The sequence below is a fragment of the Saccopteryx bilineata genome, chromosome 1 (assembly GCF_036850765.1).
Source record: "Saccopteryx bilineata isolate mSacBil1 chromosome 1, mSacBil1_pri_phased_curated, whole genome shotgun sequence".
In the NCBI taxonomy this organism is placed as follows: Eukaryota; Metazoa; Chordata; class Mammalia; order Chiroptera; family Emballonuridae; genus Saccopteryx; species Saccopteryx bilineata.
In genome coordinates this window covers 136620063-136634777 of record NC_089490.1, presented here as the reverse complement: position 1 = coordinate 136634777, position 14715 = coordinate 136620063, and the positions used below count along the sequence as shown (strand labels likewise).

At 55.5% G+C, this 14715-nt stretch overlaps 1 protein-coding gene across 4 annotated transcripts in view; it reads left to right on the top strand.

The window, feature by feature from the left end:
• Positions 1–2751: 2751 nt before the first annotated feature.
• Positions 2752–14715, top strand: part of SORBS3 (sorbin and SH3 domain containing 3) — a 28702-nt gene continuing 16738 nt past the window's right edge. Inside the window, exons 1-7 of one of the 4 annotated variants that reach the window (XM_066267664.1) lie at positions 2752–2967; positions 8476–8632; positions 8915–8987; positions 10273–10466; positions 11363–11426; positions 13536–13574; positions 14017–14110. In XM_066267664.1, coding sequence (XP_066123761.1) covers positions 2861–2967; positions 8476–8632; positions 8915–8987; positions 10273–10466; positions 11363–11426; positions 13536–13574; positions 14017–14110 — 728 coding nt within the window. In that variant the 5' untranslated portion in view covers positions 2752–2860. Of the gene's footprint in view, positions 2968–5932; positions 6196–8475; positions 8633–8869; positions 8988–10272; positions 10467–11362; positions 11427–13535; positions 13575–14016; positions 14111–14715 lie in introns of those variants that run through there. The other 3 variants (XM_066267647.1, XM_066267655.1, XM_066267674.1) reach the window with 3 other exon arrangements.

Genomic DNA, 14715 nt, shown 5'->3' with positions numbered 1-14715 from the left:
AAACAAGCCCAGGTTTCTAATTTCAACTTAAGCTGAGTATGCATTTTGGGATCTTCCCCAATAAATAGCTTCCTGACTTAGCAATGTCATACCTCAGCTAACCCTCGGTCAATGAGGTGATATTCGCCCTTATTTACAGTACTGTGTAAAAGGTATTTTTAAGCCTGGAAATGAAGAACTCAGTGCAAATTCACATTTACTGTCACTCCGTGTGCCTTCAGCTCCTGCTTTCGTGCTTGCTCTACATAATTGCATGAGCTTGTTTTTTTTATCATAACTGTCAGGTTTTGGAAAAAGGATTTAGTTTTGATGCAGTGGATTAATAACAATGATAAATCAAGCATTCTTCACAATGTCGCTGCAGCCCAGGAGAAGGTTCCTCACAGAGTTGAAGGAGGTAGGAAAACAAGGCTATGCTTAGTTTGGAGGCCAGGGCACTGCCTCCCAATGTCCACTGGCCAGCAACCCAGCCTTCTCGTCCTCCTTATCTGAGTCTCCCGCACCGGGAGAGAGGCTGGTGCAGACCTACTTTCACCGCTCCTGCCTGGTCTGTGTGCCCTTTGTGGCTGAGTTAACTTGGCTGGGCTTTCCCCCTGAGGTCATCACTTATTTACCCTCGCCTTATAAAATCTGTGTTCCCAAGAGCTGGCAGCCACTTGCTCTTACTTTCCTGGGAACTAAAAGAGGTTCATCCAGCCCAGTTCTTCTCAAAGACACCCTGTCTGCTCCTGTGCTTGTTTGCTCATCTGTAACAGGAGGGGGAGAGCGACAGTGGCTGGGGTGATGTCAGCGTAAAGCCTTCCTTGAAGATAGACTGGATAATTGGACAAATGTCCAAGTTCTTTCACAGCCTTTGGGGTTTAGATGTGATTGACTGTGAGAATCGTGTGTGCTATGGAGAGGAGGTCTGTGCGAGGCAGGCCTGAAAGCCTTGTTCTCCATTCCTGGGGGACCCACTCACTCACCCTGGCTGCCTGGCCCCCACACTAACCACACTTGACCTGGAGTGGGTGTTTTTTCACTCACAGAGATCCCTTACCTTACAGGGGTACTGTACCAAAAACCTTAAATTCCAGGTGGCCGAGGTCACGCTGTCGTTAGCGTAGGAGAGTCTTCCAAGCCTCACAGTGGGTCTCTTGTGATCCTCTTCGGTTGCTTCTGTTCCCATAAGGTTTGGAGTGGACAAGGGCCATCAGGAGAGTGTGGCATTGGTGGGAACAGAATCAGGAGGGGACCCAGGAGAAAGGCAGGGAGCCCAGGGGATGAACCATGGTCCAGATTTGTGTTGTGTCTCATGTGATTGCTTTCAATTCCTCACTATTGGGTGACTATGGCCTTCCTCTTTAGAGAAGTCCAACTTCTCGAAAGGGACAGTGCTTTCTTGACTTATGCATTCTGGTCTGCTATCTCAGTTCCCCTGGCAGGAAGAGAACTCTTCTGAGAACACAATTAGAAACCTGCTTATAGCCTAACTGAAGAGGGTACCAGAGTCCACCACTGTGCAGGAAGAGAGAAGGAGTAACAGACGCCCCTCCTTTGTCTAATTGGGGGGCTGAGCCTCGGTGCCACTCAGCTTCTTAGTGTAGATCTGAGAGTGACATTTGAATGCCAGGCTCCCTGTGCCAGATAGACACTCCTCAAGAAATGAGAGTTCAGGTTCATGTCTTCTGGGATCCTTCGCTTCCTTTTTCCCACTTGAGAAATAAAACTGAATTCTCTGCTTACTTTACTCACAATAAAAAGCTACTTCAGTGCTATTTCCATTCATCCTTTCTCTTGGTGACAGGTTGGTTTTCAGAGTGACCCGCATTCCTGCACAGCTCCCCCCCCCCCAAAAAAAAAGCCACAGCATCTATTGGTAGCCTCTTGGCTAAGCACCCCTTGGTGTGGTAGATGTGGACAGATATCTGTTGATTTGGGTGTCTTGGTGGGTAATCGGAACAAAAGGATGGGGGCGGGGCCTACTGTGGAGCAGGATCAGGTAGCTAGAAAAACAGAGCAGTTACATAACTGTGTTTGCTATGGCTCAGGTGGCCCTGAGAAGGCATAGGTGGCTCCCTGACAAAAGGCAGTGCCAGGGATGGGGAAGGGAGCCCTGTTAGATGATAAGGGAGTCGGGAGATAGTAGTTGGGATGAAAGGAATCCGCTCTGTTGTTGACAACAGCCTGGTTACCTAGGACTGCCTTCACAACCCCAGCCTCTGCCTAAATTGTCCCAGCTGTTTAGGGGTTGGGCCAGCAGCAAGTAGAGCTGACGCTGGAAGGAGGAGCCGAGAAATCAAGACACCTGGTTCTTGGCTGAATCTCTGGCCTTTGCCACTTTCCCCCTTTAATCTCCCACTTTTTAAAGAGGAGGGATTCTTCTCCCTAAATATGGGTAGAAAAGGTGTTGGTCATGGTGCGTTATGCTCTCTGTTCCCGCCAATCTCTTATCCTGGCTTCTATGAAGCTGGTGAGCCCAGCTCTTCCTTGGGCCAGGTACATCGCCTAAGACTCTGGGAAGGAGAGTCATTTCCACTCGTGCCAGAGCAAAGCAGGCTCTGAACTGAGAGCTGTGAGGAGCTCAGCAGAGCCTAGTGTCAGTAGACAGGCAGAGGTCAAAACAGCTCTGGAGAAAAGCCCAGGTGGCCAGCAGGGCCTGCCCTGCCTCTTTCAAAGCTGTGTACTGAGTTCCCTATTCCCATAGAGATGGCACTGGTAGCCGGTCCTAGCTCCTTGCCTATGGCTGCCACCTCCTTTTGCGAGAAACAGAAAGTTGGGACCTTGGTCAGTTCAATTGCACCCTCTACATTAAGTGTTTATCTTGGAGTCCAGGTCAGAGCCCTAGAGAGTAAGAGAAGCTTGCTGCTGGTGAGAGGGCATGACCAGGATACCTGGAGTTGGAAGATCTTCAGCGTCACCATCTTTGGAGAACAAGAAAGAGCATGAAAGAGATATGGCTCTTCATAGTTGTGAGGACCATGACAGGTGCGGAACAAAACTGGTAACGGGGGAAATGGGGACGTCATTTGTCCCTAAGGGAGGGAAGACGATGGTGATGAGCGGTGTCCACACTTTAGAGGAGGGAACAGGCATTGCCACCAGCCCTCCTTCCTGTAGCTGTCCCTGTGGTGAGGCTATTGTCCCCTCCTCATCCTTTCAACCTTCCAGGAGGATCACAGATTCTTGGAAGGGGTCTTAGAGGGGCTTTCATTGAGCTCCCTGCTCAGTGCAATAAGTGCCTTTACAAAGCTACGAACCCCACAACTGGCAGACCAGGAACCCATGTAATCATTTAAAAGCTCTTCCTTGGAAACCTTGCATCTGTTTCCGAAGGTGCACCCAATGGCCCCACCTGAGCTAGCACGGCCCTCAGACTCTGGAGGCCCGCCGGCAGCCTATCCAGCTCCTCAGCTTGAACCCTCCTTCTGCTGTACGCTGCGCGTGTTCTATGCTGGCTCACCACAGCCAGATTAGCCCATTAACTGAATCAAGAAAAGATAAACTTAATGGCGTAAGTGATTGGAGATATATTTTTTTAATTGTTTCATCTTTTCTCCATTCCCTTCCTTCTCAACTTTTGATTTGAATGATGTGCTTGGAAAACATTATAATGCAGCAATTTTTGACCATTTTTATTTCATGGCACACAACACTAATTACTGAAATTCTGCGACACAACAAAAAATATTTTTTGCCATACTGACAAAAAAATACGTATAATTTTGATTGATTTGCAAAAATAATATAGTGATTATTTACCCTTTTTGCTCCAAGGTGACTTAAAAAAATCAGGTGCCTATACTTGCACATAAGGATTTTCGGTACCAAGAATTAACCAATTAGACACAAACTTATTATGCAACATTACCAATAAGATGCAACTCGAGGCCCTGGCCAGTTGGCCCAGTGATAGAGCAATGGCCTGGTGTAAGTCCTGGGTTCAATTCCCAGCCAGGGCACATAGGAGAAGCACCCATCTGCTTCTCTCCCCTTCCCACTCTTCTTTCTCTCTATTTCTCTCTTCCTCTCCCGCAGCCAAGGAGCAAAAATTGGAGCAAAAACTGTCCTAGGCACTGAGGATGGTTCCATGGTCTCCACCTCAGGTGCTAGAATGGCTCTGGTTGCAACAGAGCAATGCCCCCAGATGGGCAGAGCATCGCCCCCTGGTGGGCATGCCGGGTGGATCACGATGGGGTGCATGTGGGAGTCTGCCTCTCTGCCTCCCTGCTTCTCCAGAAAAATACAAAAAACAAAATGAAAAAGATGCCACTCTGTTATATGATCTATGTTATGTATTTGTGGTTTGACACAGGGCATTCACACCTGACAGCTGTTGTGTTGGCTGTTGTCATTTCTTAATTTGACAATCTAAGGGAAGAGCCCTTGACTAAAAAATGCTTTAAAAGTTGTTGTGGCTGCCCCGGCTGGGCATCGGTAACCATTAGAGCAGGGGTCTCAAACTTGCGGCCCACCAAACAATTTTGTGCGGCCCGCAGACTAATCCACGGGCTTACTTAATTTTATCCAAAATATTTTGAACTTCGTGGATTAGTCTGCGGGCCGCACAAAATTGTTCGGCGGGCTGCATGCGGCCCGCGGGCCACGAGTTTGAGACCCCTGCATTAGAGCATCGTCCCCATAAGCCAGGGCTGTGGTTCTGGTGTCCCCCCACTCCACCCCGCGGGGGGGGGGCATACAGGAATCAACCAATGAATATATAAATAAGTGGGACAGCAAACTGATTCCCTCTCTTCCCCCTTCTCTAAAATCAAATTTTCAATTATTTTAAAATAAAAATATCCTTGTGGCACACGGGGTTGAAGATCGCTGCTCTGGCGCAAGGTGGCCTTAGGCCACCAATCTTACCCCCTAATAGGTATGCGATGAATGTTTTCATTTTTTCCTAATTTATAATTGACCTCTCCCAAAATTGAGCCGAACTTGTCCAATACTTCTTTGCTATTTGGTTTGGGACTTGGGGTCCCAGAGCCAAGCCAGGGGTTAAGAAGTACTCCATAGTCTTTCCTGTTAGCTGTGAACACTGAGTACTCTCACTTCGTATCACAGGCCCTGTGTGCACATGGAGGCCAGGAGGAGAGGAGAGGGGGTGGCTAGAAAGGTCGGGAGCCAGGGGGGTGCAGGCTCCTGGGACTGCCGTCAGAGCAGCAGGAACAGCGGAAAAGCAGCGAGATCAAAACAAATGCGGTGTGTGGGAACACCAAGACCCGGTCACCCCATCCCCGCCAAAGGGAGCCTCCCTCATCCTCTTCAGGGGCGCGGCTGTCCCCGAGGGCCGCTCCAGTCCGCGGGTTTCCTCCCCAGGCTGCCCTCTGCGGGCTGGCACGTGTGAGCATAGCCCGTTTGGCAGTACACGCGCGCGCGTGTGTTTGCACACGTCCAGACGCGCGCTCACGCAAGCCCCAAACGTCTCGCACATCGGGGATGGGGGGGTGGCGGGACCTGTCTTGGGTCCGCTATGCCCCTCGGCCTGCGGGGCGCCCTGTCCCAGCCCAGCCCAACTACAGCGCAGTCCGGTCTCCAGACTGCCGGCTCCTATCAGTTGCTGGCTGCACCCGGCCCTTTGATCACTCGTGCCCCCCGTCCTGGCTCCGCCGTGCAGCGGCTCCCTTCCCACCCGCTGGAAATGTCGCTGGAAACTCTGAGTGGCGCGCGCCCCCACCCACCCCTCACGCCGGTCCCGACGCCAACCCTGTGATGGGGGCCGGGAAGGCAGCTGGGAAACAAGAGCGGACTCCCGGGGGACTCTGGTGGCCCCTCCCGGCGCCTCCGCGCGGCCAGCCCGGCCCCCTCCGCCAGGGCCATAGCGTCCCCAAGGCGCGCCCCAACGGAGGCCACTTGTACTTTAGGGCCGCCAGCCCGAGCCTCCGCCCCGCAGGCCCTCCGCCACCCCTACCCCCGCCCGGGCTCACAAGTCCAGACTAGAGGGAGAAAGACCGCCGGCCCGCCGGCCCGCGCCCCTCGCCTTCCTCCTCTCGGCCCGCGCTCGGCCCGGTCCATCCCTCTTCCTTCTCGGGCGCCCGGCCTCCCGGAGCCCGTTCTGACGCGGTCACGAGGGCGGACAGCATAGTCCAGACCACTCCCTGCCCTTCCTCCCCGAGGGCCCGCCGCGGCTGTACCAGGCAGGAACCCGTCTGGGATGCTTCTGTCCTCCCGGGCGTCCTTAGTCCCGCCACCTGCTCGCCACCAGGGAAGGTAGGTGTGGGGAGGGGCAGGGACGGGGGCGCAGTCGGGGAGGCACCTGCGCCCGGCCCGAAGGGAAGCCACAGAGACCTCCCCTGGGTCCATGTCCTAAATGCTGGGAGTAGAAAGATGAGAAGTCCCCTCTTAATCCACAAAAAACTAAATTTGGGGAAACCTGTCCTGTCCACGTGGATTTACATAACTAGAAAATCCCGGGGAAGGCGCCTAGGGCAGAGCCCCAGGCCAGGGCAGTACTTTCTGGTGGGAAGGAGCCGCTGATCATAGCAGAGTCCCTTCACCTTTTGCAGCGCTTTGAAGCAGGCTGCTGAGGTGAAGGAACCCCCGAGATTTCTTGGCACCCTCTGTCCTCTGTCATATGCAGAACTAATTTCCCCTATGCCTCCATCTCCCTATGAGAAGTTCCCCCTTAATGTCCCCTGACAGGACTGCCAGGCGAAAACCTGAGCCCACCCTTCCTAACTCTGCATGTCCCTGGACCTGTGCCTCCGGGAGAGGCAGACTGAGCCCCCAAGTATCAGCAACCCGAATCCCACCCTCCCACCCTGCTGGAGGGCTGTTCTCACTGAGCAAGCAGGGTGGGATGATGGAGGCCAGGAAGGAGGCAGGGTCAGCTGACAGCAGGGACTGCTGATGCTGACCTCGCAACTTGGCCTCAAGCAATCAGTTGGGCAGGAGGGGTTGCTGCTAGGAACCAGTCTTCCAGGCTCCAGATCTCCCACTCTACTCTGCCTCAATGTCCCCCATGAAGGGGAGAGAGCAGCAGGAACTGGGGTGTGTCTGCAAGTTTTGCTTTTGGTAGAAGCCCTAATTGGATCCAGCTGGTGAGCTGCCCCTCCTCCAGCCCCCACCCTCCACTTCTCCCACAGCCAGGGTGGGCACGGGAAAGCTATATTCTCAGTAGGTCATTCAAGGGCCAGAAGTAATTCCCACTCAACCAGAGACAGGGAACTGCCCCAGCCTTGTTTGTACCCCCAGCCCCTCATGGCCTGAGCAGCCTCTCTTATACCCGCATTTCCTCTGGTCTCCATAGCTCTTGTGCTGCTCATATGATCTTCCCTCCGCCACTGTACACGCGCCACCTACAGCTGACGCCCTCTGTACGCACAGTCCTGGAGCCATTCACGTGCCCGTGCCCATGCCCAGGGTGCCCACACGAGTCATGTTCTCAGCACTGCACTCACATTCCCAGCTTTGCACTTATATCACCTTGCCAGGCCCTCCCTTGAGTTCCCAGACCCCAGAGGCACACATAAGCCTAACTGAACCAAAACACCAGAATTGGTCCAGCCCCAGAAGGTGGCAATGGTTGGTTCAGCTTCTGGCCCAGCCCAACAGCACAGAAGAAGAGCGATGGCTCTGCACCACTGCTCTCTGGGTAGCAAAGCCCTGTTGGACAGCCCTACTACCTCCATCTCCTGGATGCCTGGAGCCCCCTCCCCTGAGGGGCAAGAAAACCCAGCTGGCCCTGTTACCAGGAAGACCCTCTGTTGAAAAATCAGCCTGTGGGTGTAGGAGAAAGTGTGTGTGTGTGTGTGTGTGTGTGTGTGTGTGTGCGCGCGCACCACCCCTTCATGCACAAGCCCAACTTTGCTCTTACCCACTGCTTGGCTCTCTGCCCCCACCCCTCACTGGTACCTTGAGCCCTCTGAGCTGTCAGTTCCAGCCAAAGGGGCCAAACAAGGGAGCTGATACTGCTCTGCGTGCAGAGGTGGTCCCTGCTGTCGGAACCTTGGCACCGCTGGGCAGTAGACGGTGGCCTTTCTGTTGCCCAAGGCCTCAACCCTGCCTGAGGAACCCCTGTGCCTGCTGGTGCACAGATGCTCACCCAGGGACGAGGGGAGGCAGAGGGAACTGAAACAAGGTCTCGCGTGGCCAGGCTTCCTCTGCCAGCTGCCCCAGTTCCCTCTGCCTCTGGGGGCTGGCCGCATTGAGAGCCCCAGGGGGCTGGCCAGCAGGCCCGCCAGCAGCTTTGTCGGGCAGGCCCGCTCCTGGCCAGCCTCCCCTCCTCCTCGCCCAGCCTCCCCTCCCCCACTCCCACCCGGAGCTCCTGCCCAGGGCCTAACAAGCAGCCCATTGTGCCTCTGGGAGCCAGCGCAGGCAGCCTGCAAGCGGGTGCCTAGAGTGCCCTGTTTCCTGGGTCCCTGAGCTCCCACCTAGCTGGCCCTGAGGCCCGCTCACAGCCATCCCCTCTTCCCCTGCCCTGAGGTTAGGTCCAGGGGGCACTGGCAGCAGGTCCAGCAGGGCTTCCCCTTCCTCCCTCCTTCCCCACAGAGAGAGTGTGAAGGAGCTGCTGGCACACCCGGAGTCCTCTGACCTTGACTGGAGTATGCAGGCCCCACCCTGCAGCCACCCAGCTGGGCTCAGCCTGGACGACTTCATCTCTGGCCACCTCCAGACCCACACAGGGTCATCTTCCAGAGGGACTCGGGTGAGTGAGACAGCAAGGGAGAGGGTTGCTATGGGCCCCTGCTTGGTGGGGAGCTGGCAGGACAGGTGAGGAGCAGGATAGAGGACTGGAAGGAGGGGAGAGGGTCAGGAGGTAGCTCTAGGGAGCCTCACTGATTTCCTGCAAGAGGGTCAGGCTTGCTCTGGAGCCTTGGCCAGCCCTCTCACCCTTCTGTGAAAGATCTGGGCCTGAGCTGCCGCTCCTGGCCCCTCCCCACAGGTGCCTGTGATACGGAATGGTGGCTCCAACACCCTTAATTTCCAGTTCCATGATCCTGCGCCCAGGACCGTGTGCAATGGGTACTTACCAACAAGGAGAGATGCTTCCCGACAGCCAGGTGGGTCTGCTCAGGAAAGCCTGGCCCAGGAACCCCACGTGGGGGTGGGGGCCTCCGAGGAGCTCAGCTGACCGCCCCGGGTGAGCATGCTGGCCAGGGATAGAGAGCTGTGGGCGAGAGTGGGCTGACACAGCCCTTCCCTCCCGCCACACCCAGTGCCAAGGGAAGAAGTGGGCAGGGGACACTGCTGGGGGCTGGGAGCACCTCCAGCGTGACAGGGAGCAGCTCAGATTGGGGATGGAGAAGTGGAGGAATGTAGAAGGCTGTGGAGGCCCCTAAGGGCTGCTGAGGTCTGTACCCACCAGCACAAGGCAATGGGCTGGGCAGCTCTGAGACTGCCAGCTCCTGGGCACCTCTGAGTCACCCCAGCCTGGGCCACCAGGTCCAGGAGACCCTGGGACATCCTGTGGGCGCCACTCTGGCAGTCCCTCCCGAGGAGGCTGCATCCTTGGTTGCGCAGACCCTTGAGGCAGGTACGCTGTCGGTTTATTCCTTTAACAAAGAATTCGAGCACTTAGAACATGCCAGACCCCGGAAAAGCGCTTCACGAGCCTCACTGTATTTAAGCCCTCAACACCCTGGCAAAGTGTAGCCATCCTGCCAGTGAGAAACTGAGTCTCAGAGAGGTTCAGCTGCAGAGGCCGAGCTGAGGATCACACCGGAGCCCTCAGGCTGCTGCACTGGTGACCTGGAACTGCCAGGTCTGGGGAATGAGGTTCTGTCCCTTACCAAGAGCCTCTCAGCTGCGTGTCAGGCACTGTGCTGGGCACGGTCACACCCACTAGGTCTCCCTGAATCCTTGGCATGATGACTCTTGAAGTGGGAACCGAGGCACTGGGAGGTCGACTGCCGTGCCCAAGGTCGCACAGCCAGTGGGTGGCAGATCTGGGGTCTGAATTCAGGTCTGTCCCCTCCAAGCCCAGCATCTTTTCTGCCCTGCCCTGCTGCCTCCCCAGCTGGGACGTCCCCAGTGTTCTATGCGAGTAATGATTCCCAGCCTTTATTTTGGAAGCTCTGAGGACAGCCCCAGGAAAGCAGGGTGGAGTCGGCACAGATTTCTCAAGACTAAATCCATTTTTATTTACTTTAACTAAAACATAACCTAACAGAGACCTGTGGTCCTGCTGGAACAGGGAGGTTGGTAGAATCTGCACCATTAACTCAAACAAGGAGATGCTGAAATGTTCAAACACACAGGAATCAATATTCTGAGGAGCTAATAAGGGACAGTCAAGGCCCAGGGGGACCCTGCTCGTCAGTAATGCTCTCGTGCACATTCCCGCAGACCCTGCTTGGTATCAGACCTGGCCAGGCCCTGGGAACCGGCCTTTGAGGACCCACAAGACGCCTGCCTCCCAGCCTCCCCAGAACTGGTCAGCCACATGGACCAAGGACAACAAACGCCGAGACAAGCGCTGGGTCAAGTACGAGGGCATCGGGCCCGTGGATGAGAGTGGAATGCCTATTGCCCCCCGATCTGTAAGTCTAGGACTAGGGGCCACTGAGGGAGGGGGCTCAGGGACTCACGCGGAGCACTTCTGTGAATTAAGATGAGAGCAACCAATGTTGTACCCAAACATTCCAGACTAAGGCAGGGGTTCAGCCATGATGGGTTCTGGAGGTCGTGAGCCCCACAAAGTTACAGGCACTCCTGTGTGTCTGAGTTGCACAGTGGTTTCTGGAGTGAGGGGGAATCTAGAATGCCTCTGGCTTTCAAAGGCAGAGGGCCACTGCTGTAAAGACTAACGCTGGCAGAGACCCCTCTTAGCTCTGTGGTCCTAGGTAGCCTGGCGCAGGGTTCATGAAATGGTCACTGAGTGCATGACTGGCCGATGGTGGGCAGAGTCCTGAGTGGGAAGGCCTGACCACGGACGAGTGTGGATGAAGCGGGGCCCTGGGCTCTGAGGGGCTCTGCCCTCCTTCCGTCCTCCCCCTGCTTGTCTTGAACCAGCCACCTGACATGAGTTCACTCACCACCTCCTCCTCTGAGCCTGGAGTCAGAAACATGCCCTTTCTGCCTTGCAGGGCTGGCTTGAGTCTCAGGTGACATAAGGGACATGAAATACCATCTCCACCTATATTATTGCTTTTTTTTTTTCGTTACCTAAAAGCACATGCTCTATGTAGAAACACCAGAAATACAGAACAGCAAAGTGAAAACAATATGAGCTATGCAGGATCCCACAGCTTCAGGGTCAGCGCTGATGGAGAGCCTTCCATACACCTTATTCCTAGTAACACGCTGCCTGAGGTTATCGCCCTATGGATGTCACCGCGGCCCACGCACTGGGGCTCACAGCAGAAGGACTCAGGAGGGGAAAATACCTGTAGCTTGATACTGGGAGGTGGCCTGACTTTGCCTTTTCTGGTCCCAGAGTGTTGACAGCCCCAGGGACTGGTACCGGAGAATGTTCCAGCAGATTCACCGGAAAATGCCAGGTGACACACGCTTCCAAGACCATCTCTCTGCCGGAGTGGGCTCTGGCCCTTGGGGCTGGGGAAGGGAGGGGAGAAGGACTTGCCTGCTCAGGGAGCTTCAGCACCCTTCCTGGGCTCTGTGATCAGTGGTTCCTAAAACAGGCCAAAGGAAGTATCCTCCAATCTTGCTCTATTTTAGGGGATGGGACAATGTCCCCAGTATCCTCTGAGGGTACTGACAATCCATAAGGTCACTCATTCCTTCAGTTGAGCACTTACTCTATGCCTACCACTATTCTAGGTGCTGAAGATAAAATGGGGGGAAAAAGAATGTCCCAACGCCAGTGAAGCTTAAGACAGAGGGAGACCGAGAACCAGTCTGGCAGCTGGTGGTCAGCACTAGGGACCAGAAGGCCAGAGCGTGCCCAGGGCACGGGGGCTGGGGGCAAGGCCCCTCCTCTGTGCCACCGTGGCCTTGAAGCAGAGCTCAGGACTTGACGGACTTTAGCCCTGCAGGGCAGAGAAGGAGCGCCGCACCAGAGGGGACATCAGAGACCCAGGGGCAGAAGCTAGGGTGGCACGTTCTGGAGCATCCAGCAGAGGCCGACTGGAGTGAGGGGCACATGGTGGAAAATGGGATTGGGTACAGGCCTGCAGTGTCATCGTAGGGACTTTTATTCTACAAGAGCTGATGAGCTGATGGGTGGTCCTGAGAAGAGTGACATGCTCTGACAAGTGATATCTGGAAAGGCTCATTCAGGCTGCCAGGTGGGAAAGAGAGAGGGCAGGGGTGGAAGCAGGGGACCAGTTAGGAGGCCTGCTTTTAATCCAGGCCGGGGCCCACACGCCTTAGACCAGGGCAGTAGCAGCAAGCCTGGTGGGATTCGGAAACAGAGTCCTGGGAATTTGCTGACGGATTGGACGTGGCATGAAGGAGAGGAATCGTGGGTGACTTCAAACCTCAGCAGGTCAAAGGATGGAGCTGCCACTTAGAAACGCAGGGAGGACTGTGGGATGTGCGGGCGTGAGAGGCCTGCAGTTTTACCTGTGGTGCATCCGAGTGGAGATGTTGAGTAGGCAGTGAACACACAAGTCTATGTGTAGCTCAGGGGCCACACCTGCAGATGGAAGTACCTGGTACTCAGTTGAAAAGATCTTGCTGTAAATCTGCCCAAGTAGTTCTAATGTGCAGCCAAGGTTGGGACTCCCTGGTATAGATGTTATTCTTTAAGCCAGAAGACTAGGCAAGATAGCCTAGGGAGGGGAGAGACAGAGGCCCAAGGACTGAGCCCTGGGCTCTGGGTAGTTCCCGAGATGAGAGGGACTCAGCCACACACATGAGAGGGCGCAGCTGGGAGGCAGGAGGAGAACCAGAATGTTCTCCCCGAAGCCAAGTGGAAGAAGAATTGCAAAAAGAGGAAGGGACTAGCTGTGACCAACACTGCTGTTGGCCCACACCACTGACCATTCCATGTGGTAATGTGGATGGCAGTCCTTGAGCAGCTGAGGCAAGAACGGTGGGGAGGGAGCTGCTGAGTAAGAGAGAACTGGAGACGGTGAGCGGTATGGCCAGCTGCTGCAAAGGGAAGCAGAAAACTCCCGGAGCTGGAGGAAGGTGTGGGACCTGCAGAAGGGTAGTTTTGGCTGGTGTGTGGGGAGCTGTTGGGGCATGTCTGCCAGTCCAGGAGATGGAGGGTGTTGGCCAGTCAGCTGCTTTTCCTAGGAGGCCCTGGAGAGTCGTGAGCACCATGAGGAGTGGGTCAGGGCAAAGGGGGAGGACCAGCATTGAGGAGAGGGTGCAGAAGGGGAAAGAAGGAGAAGAAGTGGAATTTCCCTTTCCTGACCTGGTCAGGGCAGTTCTGCAGAGGTCAGGGAGAGGGTATGTGTGGGAACCACAGAGGGAGGGGCAGGTCCTCTGCCCGGGTTGGCTGGCTCAGGCCGTAAGCCTGCCAGAGGCATTCAAGCCCTCCTAATTCCTTCCCTCCCTCGGGACATTCTTCAGGCCCTGACTCAGTCCCTTGACCCCCTGCTCTGGGGAGGAGGGAGGCTGGGAGCAGCTGAGGCAGCCTCACAGGGCACCCCGTTCTTGCTGGCTGTCCCATCCCTGACCGGTCCTCTCTGCTCCTGCAGACCTGCAGCTGGACTGGACTTTTGAAGAAGCATCGAAAGGTGAGGGGGTGGCCCGCCCCAGCTTGGCCCAGCCTTTGCCCCTCCCTGCAGCCACACCTGGCTCTGGGGCTCCCCATTTGGCTTAGTTCAACTCAAGAAGTTTGTATACCCCGTTTCTGGTGAGCTGCAAACACCCTGGTAGGTGGTAATTAAGAGTCTCAGCTTCCGTCCAGTGAATGCCCAGCCAGCCCTGGTTGTGATTTCTCTGGGCCTCTAATTCCTCATCTGTAAAACGGGGACCCTACCTACCCCAGACCTGTTTTGAAGATTTCTTAGAGAGTTCAAACTTCACATTTAGTGGTCTGGAATAACACCCCTCTTCCCACAAGCTACCCAGGAACATGGGGTGGACGTGGGTGCCATCACCTCTGATGGTCCACCAGGTGCCCTCACACCCTGCTCGCACTCCCCCCCCCCCTTGCCTGTCTTCTGTCACCTTCAGTGACTCCCTCCTGTGCCATCTCTGCAGACTCGAGGCATCCAGGGCTCCAGCAAAGACCTGCCTCGGGACCAGGCCAGGCCTCCTCTGTGAGCAGGTAAGCCACCAGTGGGGAAGGGGCCTGAGGGCGGCTGAGGGGCCCTGGCTTCCTTGTGGGGACTGGCACCCCCTGGTGGCCACAGATGGCACAACCTCAAGTCAGGCAAGCTGGGGGCTGGCTCCAGGGATGGTTCAGCCCCTTGTCAAGGTCCCCACGCCCCAAATACACCCCTCCCCACCAGAGCCCAGGGGGAACAACAGTCGAGGGTGGACTGGTCCGGAACCCCCCACCCCCCACCCCGTGATACGGTTGGCAGCAGGACTCATCAACCCAAAGATCCACTGGTCATATAGGGTGGAGAACAGTTGTCCCATCACCAGGTGTGGGCCTTTGGCCATCCATTCTGATGCCTGAGAGAAAACAAGAGGGTGGACAGATGATCTCAAGTTTCCTCCCAGACACACTGAGGGAGGAACCCTTCCAGAGCAGTGAAGGATGCAGCCGCCTTTCTCTGTGCAAGCCACACAAGCCCAGTTACCTCCAGGACCACCTTGGGAATCAGGAGTTTTGCTCTCAATGAAACCAAAGAGGTTCTTATTCCTTTCCAGGGAGGGATTAGCCTCCTTAGCATAGCCATAACTGGCCTGTGGCTCTCAGCACCA